Source organism: Electrona antarctica (genome assembly GCF_951216825.1).
Source record: "Electrona antarctica genome assembly, chromosome: 12".
In the NCBI taxonomy this organism is placed as follows: domain Eukaryota; kingdom Metazoa; phylum Chordata; class Actinopteri; order Myctophiformes; family Myctophidae; genus Electrona; species Electrona antarctica.
Window position 1 is genome coordinate 9,863,730 of NC_136793.1, and position 11,514 is coordinate 9,875,243.

The 11,514-nt window shown below is 41.1% G+C and overlaps 1 protein-coding gene across 1 annotated transcript in view; it reads left to right on the forward strand.

The window, feature by feature from the left end:
• The window catches only part of LOC306933732 (uncharacterized protein), a gene marked incomplete at both ends in the record, with an annotated part of 10,174 nt that extends 516 nt beyond the window's left edge, over positions 1-9,658 (forward strand). Inside the window, 2 exon segments of the mRNA XM_079516041.1 lie at positions 1-1,115; positions 8,006-9,658. The exon segment at positions 1-1,115 is cut by the window's left edge and continues 375 nt beyond it. Of these exon segments, the coding sequence (XP_079372167.1) occupies positions 1-1,115; positions 8,006-9,658 (2,768 nt within the window).
• Positions 9,659-11,514: the final 1,856 nt, after the last annotated feature.

The following is an 11,514-nucleotide window of genomic DNA, read 5'->3' on the forward strand; positions in this document are numbered from 1 at the left end:
AGTTCTGCACTGAGTCAGACCACAAGTTACACCAAATTGTATCTCTGAAAGAGGAATATGATGGAAAGAAGGCTGAGCTGGGAAAGACTGAGGCCGAAGTTCAGCAGATGATCCAGGAGAGACAAGAGAAGATTCAGGAGGTCAAACACTCAGTAGACCTCAGCAAGAAAGATGCAGACAGAGAGATGGCAGACAGTGTGCAGGTCTTCACTGCTCTGGTGAGCTGCATTGAGAGAAGCCAGGCTGAGCTCTTTGATGTGATTGAAGAGAAGCAGAAAACAACACAGAAACAGGCTGAAGGCTTCATTAAAGAGCTGGAAGAGGAAATCACTGATTTAAAGAAGAGAAGCTCTGAGCTGAAGCAGGTCTCACACACTGAAGACCACCTCCACCTCCTCCGAAACTTCCCATCCATCAATATCCCTCCACCCACCAAGGACTGGACAAAGGTCAATGTCCATCGGTCTTCATATGTGGGGGTTGTGAGCACAGCTGTGGCTCAGCTGGAGAAGACACTCAGTCAAGAGATGAAGAAGCGGGGTGCTGAGCTGATGAAGATCCAGCAATATGCAGTAGATGTAACTCTGGACCCTGATACAGCGCAGTGCGAACTCATCCTGTCTGAGGATGGAAAACAAGTGAGTCATGGAGATGTAATTAAGACCCTCCCAGACAACAAAGAGAGATTCTCCAACAGATACGCTGTGTTAGGAAAACAAAGCTTCTCCTCAGGAAGGTTTTACTATGAGATTCAAGTAAAAGGGAAGACTGGCTGGGAATTAGGAGTAGCCAGAGAGTCCGTCACCAGGAAGGCATCAATTAAATATTTTGCGAACACGAACAATGGTTACTGGGCAATAGGGTTGAAGAGTGCAGGAAATGAGCATTACAGCAGTGCTCCTGACCATCCTGTCCTCCTCGCTGTAAGAGAGAAGCTCCAGAAAGTGGGAGTGTTTGTGGATTATGAGGAAGGTCTGGTCTCCTTTTATGATGTGGAGGCCAGAGTTCTTATCTACTCTTTCACTGGCTGCACCTTCACTGAGAATCTCTATCCATACTTCAATCCATGTAGCAACCAGAGTGGTACAAACTCTGTTCCCCTGACCATCTCTCCTGTCAGTTAAATTAGACTCATCCTCAGCTTTCCATGAAAATATTCATTGTGATTTAAGTGTGTATGTTTAAGGTCTGTGTTATATTTTCTCATCAAACTGTCAAATCCATCCAATTGTTAAACTAAATGTTCTAACAATTATATTTTAAGAACTTAAATTAACTTAACATCTCTGAATAGAATATGGTTTGCAAATGGCGTTCTGCTTTTGAAGGTTTTAGGTATAAGACTTTAGTTTACAGTATGTACAGTATAACCGGCACACCACTTATGATGTTGTTTGTATGTATTTTTATTAAATGTTTTTTTATTTAGTTTTAATAATATATGCATACATTTACATGCATATAACAAAACTATGTTAATCCGGCCTTTACGCAGATTTTGTTTAATCTGGTCTAGTTCTGCCTAACTGGGTAATATTTGTTCAATTTGTGGTAGACTTACACCACAGTTGATTGTGCTATCTAGCACTAGCAGCAGACAGAGCCATCTCTTCCAGGCCAGGTTTAGTGCAGTGTTGATTTCGTTGACTAAAACTATCGTCGACTACCTTTTTTCACTGAACTAAAATAACTATGATGACTATGATGAAACTCTGACAAAATGTACTGCCAATAGAAACTAGACTAAAATGTTAGGGAGGGACTATAGTGGAGAAGAGATCCAGTAGAACTAAGACAAGTAATTTTATCCGTGGTTGTGTGCAGGTGTCATGTTCAGAAAATAGCAGATCTACAAGCTCACTACACCTCACATATCAATGCATTGTGAGCTTGTAGATCGGCTATTTTCGGCACACAGCTAAGTATAAATAATGCAAGGCTAAATCAATTTAGATTTAGTCAATTTAGATTTAGTCGACTAAAATCTTATGTAGCCGATTAAAACTAGACTAAAAGTTTATAAAAAACTAAATGGAATTGTATTCTAAATACTATGACTCAAACTAAATCCAAATGTGTTGAATTAATTTACAACACTATGTACTTCACATCTAAATAGATTTACCGGACGGAAACCTATCCTACTTTATTTCTTATTTCTTAGTACATGTCTTTGACTTTGTGATTCCTTACAATATTTCCTCTATGCCACACCACATGGCTATTGGATCCATTTATGAACAATAAATGTTTTTTTATGTGAAATCTTTGTGATTTTTACCGGTCCAACACTTCTGAAATGATAGAACATTATACAAAGTACCGTCCACCACTGCAGAATCTAGCGATCCAAATCCACCGCATTGTTGTTGTTCATTTGTTGGTTATAATTGCAATAGTAATCATTCATTATGTCTACACACAATTAGAGAATTGTGATGCAGAGAGAATGTAGAGAGAATGTGGAATTGTTATTTTGATCAACACTATTAGCCGGTTGTCTCTCCTATGGTACCAGATCAATACAGCATGGAATTGTGGGTCTGAGAGGCTACATGTCATGAAATGGTGGTTCGTGGCTCAAATGCCGAATAAATAATGAACCTTGATATGAAAAGGGTCGAAAACCACTGTTCTATGCTGTCCATTCCTCTGTCTGTCTGTCTGTCTGTCTGTCTGTCTGTCTGTCTGTCTGTCTGTCTGTCTGTCTGTCTGTCTGTCTGTCTGTCCTCCCCTCCCTTCTCATGTCCTACTCCTTCTCCTCTTCCTCAGTGTTAAAGCTTCAGTCCGTAAGGTGTATGTCCTCTACTCTGGATTCAAGCGTCATTCTCCCACGTCGGTGCCAAAATGTCCACTTCTGAGCTAGGATGAAAGCCTGAGATATTGCACTTTGAGCTTTGACATGCAATACAATACACTGGTCAACTAGTAATGGTCCTATGCCTGCATTTCTCAATGGAAGAGCAGGGAGACCAACTATACAAGCACCACTTTGGATATTAATGTATTAACATAATATCATACAGATAACATTTGATTCAGTATAATGTCATGGATTTCACCTTTAATTGAATTCTGAGAGAGTAGCCTATAAATGGAATCAAAGACTCACACCTTATGCATTTGGGTTTGGTTGGGTCCAGCTTTCTCTCTAGGGCTGAATAGTACATTGTCGTGTGCCAAAAATAGCCACTCTACAAGCTCACAACATATCTGTATCATAAATAACCTAATTTGTGTTTATGTGGTTGCCCCTAACAGGGTAACCAGACTAAATAATTGCCCGACTTTACTATGATATATCTAGAGTAAACCCCAAAAGTTTGCATATTAGTCTGCCCCCTGTGACGTCATGTGGGTCAATACATCATCATCAGACATCATCATACTGTACTTAGCAAGCTACTCAAGCCCACATTGTTTCTTCAGGAACAGTATCGGTGCAACATTTGCAATTTCCCAAAATTGTGAAATGTCTAGTTCTTGTTTTTGTATTTAGTTTTTGTCTCTGTTTTGTGTTTGTGTTACATTTCTCCCTGCCTCCCTTCCGCAAAAGGACCACAATAATGCAAACTTCTTGTGTTTTTTATTCTTTGTAAATTCATTTTCAGTAAAGTGCACTGTCAATCAATCATTCAGTATTTTATTGATTTAGCTGTTATTTTAGCTATTTTGCTATACTAGGCTATAATATTGTTGGTGCAGTCTTCGGAGCATGCGTGTCACACCAACATGTCACTCCATGTACTACTTGAATGATGAGGGGAAAATAAAACCTCTTTCGATCTTATAATAAGCCTCTTTTAATTCTAACTATTCAACTTTATTTGACTTATTTTACTATATATAAAGCTCTAAACGGTCTTGCACCTTCCTACCTCCACGACTGCCTGCCTAGTTATGTTCCAGGCCGCCCTCTTAGGTCCTCAGGTGCGTGCCTGCTCGAGATGCCTAAAAAGATGGCGACCAAGAAATATGGAGAGGCTGCCTTCTGCTTTTACGGCCTGGAATAAACTTCCGCTTCAGCTTGCAGGCTCCCTCGGTAGATATTCTTAAAGCACAGCTCAAGACTCATCTTTTTTTTCTTTTTTTTAACTCTTTTTTTTTTGTTCTATGCCTTGTAAAGCACTTTGCAATGCATTTCTGGCATGAAAGTTGCTATATAAATATAGTTTATTATTATTATTATTATTATTATTATTATAAGCCTCTTTTAATTCTAACTATTCAACTTTATTTGACATTATTCTGCTGCTGACAGTATGTTGATAATAGAATACATGACAAGACTAAAGGTGTGTGTGTGTGTGTGTGTGTGTGGATCTAGAAATGATGGGCCCCTGGGCCACCGTCATGCAAAAGAGCCCCCCCCCCCACCCTCCCAGAGCTTTTTTTTCCCCCGACGTGGTGCTACTGTCTGTACGTGTACGCATAACAATTCTGACATATAGGCCGCTCTGGATTAAGAGCGTCTGCTAAATGCCTAAATTGTAAATTGTAAATTGTAGGCCTGCGATATTCAGATTTACAGCAAGGGATTGCTTAAAAATAATAAACAGCCAAAAACTAAGCCAAATAAATGCAAACTGAGGGTTTAAACACTTGCAGTAATGTGTTGGACTTTTGGGGTTATTTTATTGACACAAATGAATAAGCCCATTGTTAACTAGAAAAAGTGCCCCTCGGGGCACAGGTCTCCACCAGGGCAGGTCAGGTTGTGGCCTCCAGGTGGCGCTATAATAGGCCAATGTGAAAAGGGTGCCATTTCTTCATACGCCTTTGATGGCAATTGGATGATTTGAGGCATTTTGTTCCAAAAATGTGTTTAGCAAAAATCAACTTGTTGGTGGCGCTATAACAGGCCAATGTGAAAAGGGTGGGATATATTCCTCAGCCTAGTAAGAAAATGTGTGAAAGATTTCACGTAAATTGCATGCTGCGTTCATGATTTGAGGCTTTTGTTCAAAACGGGGCAATCTTGCAAACTGTGAAAGCCAATTATAGCCAATTAGGATGGAATATGAAATATCGGACAGATCCGACTTGAGCACATGACCATAGAGATACTGTGTAACGATTTGTGAGATTTTTGGACAGAATCTGGAGGAGTAATATCAAAGAATGTGTTTTACAAAGTCGGCCTCCTGGTGGCGCTATAAAAGGCAGATGCGGAAAATGCAGGTCAAAGGTTTGTCCTTGGCCTCTAGGGAGTGTGCATGCAATGTTTCACGCAGATCGGTGCAGTTTTAGGTAAAACATGTTAAAAGCTGCCTCATGGTGGCGCTATAACAGGCCGTTCTGGAAAATGTGGGGCAGAGGTTCATCGTTGGCATCCAGGGAGTGTGTGTGCAAAGTTTGGCATCGACCGGGGTTAACGATGCCGGAGATTAGCTGGTAACAGACGGACGGAAGGACACACACACACACACACACACGGACGGAGTGCAAAACATACTCTCTCCCCATGCCTTCGGCCTGGTGGAGACAACTCTCCCCATGCCTTCGGCCTGGTGGAGACAATAACAGTGACAAGGACCGTGTGAGTCACTGCTGTTACCCCTTTTTTGGGGGGCCCTTGAGCTTGAGCCTCTTCGCGGTCACGCGGGCGCTCAAGCTCAAGGGCCTGTGTGTGTGTGTGTGTGTGTGTGTGTGTGTGTGTGTGTGTGTGTTTACCACCGCTGAAGTGCCCTTGAGCAAGGCATTGAACCCCAACCATGAAATGTTCTATGAGCAGGGCGTGGCTGTAAACAAGCATCTCGAGCTTAGTCCACTTACCCTGGGTAAACAAAGAACTTTGCTTTGCTTGGCTTTGCTTTGCTTTGCTGTGTGTGTGTGTGTGTGTGTGTGTGTGTGTGTGTGTGTGTGTGTGTGTGTGTGTGTGTGTGTGTGTGTGTGTGTGTGTGTGTGTGCGCGCGCGCGCATGAAAGATGACACCAGTCGGGTGTGCTGCTGTTGCGTAATCTCAATGACGTTTCAAAAGCGAAAGTAAAAACCACAGCAGACAACAGCGCTAGGTTCTCAATAACGACTTCAAATCAAGAGGATTTTCTATAAACGGAAAGGAATTACAGACATTGACAGGTGAACATAGCTACATAAAACTTTTCTATACAGAATACAGACCAAAAACACATGTTTTCTGATTAGCTGTGGTTCTACATAATGGAGTGTTTTCAGTGAGGTGGATACATTAAAAACTATATGTATACTAGCTTGATCAGGGTTTTGGTAAAGTATCCTTTAAGAAGTACGTTTTACTCTAAGAGTTGCATTTAGTGGTGTATTTGTGTGTGTGTGTGTGTGTGTGTGTGGGGGGGGGGGGGGGGGGGGGGGGGGGGACCAAGTTTGCGTGTGGCTGTGAGAGAGAGAGAGCGAGAGAGAGCGAGAGGGAGACAGAGTCTGCGTGTGTGGTTAGGTTGCTGTTGTTATTGTTCATGTGGAGTGCACTGTGCATTACGTCTAATGGTATGAATGGTATTTAAAGGGATATTTTACGTTCTTATGTGAACACCCAGACAGTTTTTAAGTTACTTGATTCAGTATTTAGATATTTGACATTCATTTTAGTTGCCCCGCCCCTTCCTATACAAACCCATTGTAACTTCAAACACCATTTTAACCATGATAGATTCATCAAAAACACCCGTCCTTTTTTCTGGTGATTGATTTTGTCCTTCTAATACGTGAGGGGGCCGTGGTTTTGTCCTTCTAATACGTGAGGGGGCCGTGGTTTTGTCCTTCTAATACGTGAGGGGGCCCTGGTTTTGTCCTTCTAATACGTGAGGGGGCCCTGGTTTTGTCCTTCTAATACGTGAGGGGACCGTGGTTTTGTCCTTCTAATACGTGAGGGGGCCGTGGTTTTGTCCTTCTAATACGTGAGGGGGCCGTGGTTTTGTCCTTCTAATACGTGAGGGGGCCGTGGTTTTGTCCTTCTAATACGTGAGGGGGCCCTGGTTTTGTCCTTCTAATACGTGAGGGGGCCCTGGTTCTTCATTTACTGTTTTCATTTATGTTTAAATATTGTTTGGATTCTTTAGTCTCTTCGGTCCTGCAGCAGCTTCTCCCTCCTCCTCATTATTTTCCAAAAACAATATTTAAACATAAATGAAAACAGTAAATGAAGAACCAGGGGCCCCTCATGTATGAGAAGGACAAAATCAATCACCAGAAAAAAGGACGGGTGTTTTTGATGAATCTATCATGGTTAAAATGGAGTTTGAAGTTACAATGGGTTTGTATAGGAAGGGGGCGGGGCAGCTAAAATTAATGTCAAATATCTAAATACTGAATCAAGTAACTTAAAAACTGAGTAGACGATTAAATGACCAAAACATTTTTTGAAAGTGAAATATCCCTTAAGTCCAACAGTCCTATGTTATGTCCAGGTCCAAGTGACATATCCATGGCTCCCGTCCACTTCTCATTGTAAATAGCAATATATCTAAACGCGTGAATCTTTTTACAATAACGTTATTTTTCGGAAAGGAAGCCATTGAGGGCTAAAATGGGTCTTAATGCTTCCAACTCAAGTAGAATTATTAATGTTCTGTACAAGTGTCCATAACAAAGAAAATATATGATGTGGAGGCAATAAAGACTATTATTATCATTATTATTGAACGTGGTAACAGTCCATTTGCTCAGTACAATATTTCGGGGGCATATTTAGAATGTGTGCAGGGTTGAGTACGTTGAATCTATAGTTTGCATTAATACAATCTCTAATGGAGGATTTAGTTGAAACAATGAAATAAAATGGCGATAGTATTCATTGTGGGGCAGACCAGTAGGTTTTTTTGTTGCAAGGAAAGCGGTAAAATTAGACTTTAGTGGTTGTTTTAGTCTCAGATTTAGTCTGACGGAGGGACACAGTATAATTCTATGGGGACACAAAAGCGACACAAACAGTAGGACTCGGAAGTATCTCTGGAGAGGGCGCTTACATCACGGCTAAAATCCTGAATAGGCCTACACAACTGACTTGACTTTCAACCTTTGTTCCCAGTGTGTAGAAATGGCGTCTGCCAGCAGTCTCCTGTCTGAAGAGCAGTTACTGTGTTCTATCTGTCTGGATGTGTTCACTGATCCAATCACCACTCAGTGTGGACACAACTACTGCAAAGCCTGCATCACACATTACTGGGACACTAATGATGTGTGTCAGTGTCCACTGTGTAACAAAAGGTTCTATAAAAGACCAGAGATCTTTGTCAATACTTTAATTTCTGAGATGGTTGATCAGTTCAGGAAGTCAAAGCAGATAAAAAAGACCTCCAATGCCATCCAGGAACCTGCTAAACCAGATGAAGTGTGCTGTGACATCTGTTCTGAGAACAAGCTCAAGGCCGTGAAGTCCTGCCTGGTGTGTCTGACTTCCTACTGTGAGAATCACCTGGAGCCTCATCAGAGAGTCACAGCGTTAAAACGACACAAACTAATCGACCCTGTGAAGAACCTGGAAGACTTGATGTGTACGGAACATGACAGACCTCTGGAGCTGTTCTGTAAGACTGACAACGTGTGTGTTTGTCAGTTCTGCATTAAGTCAGACCACAAGTTACACCAAATTGTATCTTTGAAAGAGGAATATGATGGAAAGAAGGCTGAGCTGGGAAAGACAGAGGCCGAAGTTCAGCAGATGATCCAGGAGAGACAAGAGAAGATTCAGGAGGTGAAACAATCAGTAGACCTCAGCAAGAAAGATGCAGACAGAGAGATGGCAGACGGTGTGCAGATCTTCACTGCTCTGGTGAGCTGCATTGAGAGAAGCCAGGCTGAGCTCATTAATGTGATTGAAGAGAAGCAGAAAACAACAGAGAAACAGGCTGAAGGCTTCATTAAAGAGCTGGAAGAGGAAATCACTGAGTTAAAGAAGAGAAGCTCTGAGCTGAGGCAGCTCTCACACACTGAAGACCACCTCCATCTCCTCCAGAACCTCACGTCCATCAACATCCCTCCACCCACCAAGGATTGGACAAAGGTCAATGTCCATCGGCCTTCATATGTGGGGATTGTGAGGACAGCTGTGGCTCAGCTGGAGAAGACACTCAGTCAAGAGATGAAGAAGCTGGGTGATGAGCTGACAAGGATCCAGCAATATGCAGTCGATGTAACTCTGGACCCCGATACAGCACAGTGCGAACTCATCCTGTCTGAGGATGGAAAACAAGTGAGTCATGGAGATGTAAAGAAGAACCTCCCAGACAACAAAGAGAGATTCTCCAACAAATTAGCTGTGTTAGGAAAACAAAGCTTCTCCTCAGGAAGGTTTTACTATGAGATTCAAGTAAAAGGGAAGACTGCCTGGGAATTAGGAGTAGCCAGAGAGTCCGTCACCAGGAAGGGATCATTTAAATGTATCCAGAACAATGGTTACTGGACAATAGGGTTGAAGAAGGGAAATAAGCACTACAGCAGTGCTGCTGACCCTGCTGTCGTCCTCACTGTAAGAGAGAAGCTCCAGAGAGTGGGAGTGTTTGTGGATTATGAGGAAGGTCTGGTCTCCTTTTATGATGTGGAGGCCAGAGTTCTTATCTACTCTTTCACTGGCTGCACCTTCACTGAGAAACTCTATCCGTACTTCAATCCATATAGTAACAAACACTGTGGTGAAAACGCTGTTCCCCTGACCATCTGTCCTGTCAGTTACACAAATTAGACTCATCCTCAGCTTTCCATGAAAATATGAATTGTGATTTAATCGTTTGCCCGCCAGGAACATAGGAATATTAACACGTAGAATCTTGTAGCCTGCCACAAACGGAAAAGCCGTTTTAACAGCGATGTATTCATTAATGCATGTTTTAATACGATCGTATCGAAATCTACCGTCCGTTAGCTTTGTTATGCTTCTGACCCAATGGGCGCGGCCATTTTGAAAATGCGCGCGCATCCACTTACATTGCCGGCTCTGTTTTCAGACGGCTTTATCTCACAGAAGCGACATTGCAGGGGTCGCTTTGTCCCAGACAAGCGTTTTCAACGGCCTGTAGCAGGCGCTGTGATACTCGCGGTCCACTTTTTCCACCACCGACCGAGAGAACAAGCACCAGCTTCGTCAACACACACGGAATGGTTTCATAGTAAAATGCGATTACGGATATTTGGCTCTTCAAAGTAAGTGTCACGCGCGATAAAACCCTGGCAGGACGCGACGGAGGGATTAAATAATGGTAGCGGTAAATGGGTTTTAAATGTGTATATTTAAGGTCTGTGTTATATTTTCTCATCAAACTGTCAAATCCATCCAAAACTAAATGTTCTAACAATTATATTTTAAGAACTTAAATTAATTTAACATCTCTGAAAAGAATATGGTTTGCAAAAGGCGTTCTCCTTTTGAAGATTTTAAGACTTTGTTGAATTTGAGGTGAAAATCAGTTTTGTTACTTTGTACTTTAGAGACATGCAATGATTCTGATGTTAATGATAATCTCTTTACAGTATGCAGCTGATGTTAATTATTAACTAGGCCTATACGTTACAGTATGTAGCTACAGTATAACCTGCACACCACTCAATCTTTGTATGTTTTTATTAAATGTTTTTTATTTTTGTTTTAACTCTTTGAGATATTCATGGATTTCTATATAGTTTTTAGACTTCTCTATGGCAGAATGGCGTTTTTGAATGATTTATTGAAAATTCTCTGTTGTGAATGTGTGACAACGAAAGACCTTCAGAGAAAGCTTGACTTGTCTGCTTCCAGGAAAAAAATGAACTGAGTTGATAAAATGTTTAGTTCTTGTGTTGGAAGCCATTTAAAAGAGCCTGCATTTACACTGTTTTCTGTTTCTAGGACAACAAAAAAAGTTATGCCCGGTTGAAGTTTTATTTTCTAAATAACTTTTTTTCTGCTGGGCGTACATAGCCATGCAATATCTCATTTTAAAGGGTGAGTTGTCTAGTTCAATTAAAATAAAATAAAAAGTTTCTCACATGTACCACTGTAGATATTTTGCCATCTATAAATAGCATGGTCAGTCATGATCAATCTGACCTATCCAGCTAAAAGTCCCCCTAGCTCTGAAATGGAACATCATATAAACTCAATTCTTTTTTGGGGTAAAATTAGACATTCTAACGCACATTTTGATATATACCATGTTTACATAGTCTTACCAGTACCGTGTCTATTCATGCATGTATCTCAAAAACCTGTTGTGAAAAAACAGTTTGGATAAAAAACACATCCAAGGACATTGTTTTGATATGACTTTGTGCCCATGATATGTATCAAAATATAGACTTGAATGTATACTGTATTATAACAAAAAATTGGGTTCTTACCATCTACCGTTACAGAGTAAATCACAGTTGAAACTCGCTTAGTCAAACCATAAACCTCAGAATAGTGAACAAAATAGCCATGACAGGTCTAACTCATTGTAAAAGCTTGTCTTTTATTTTTTATGACTACTAACATAATACAATTATAATAAATATTACAGAAAATAAATAGGCCTACATACAAAACAGTTGTCCCCAAACTCCCCAGTGTCCCCAAACCACTGC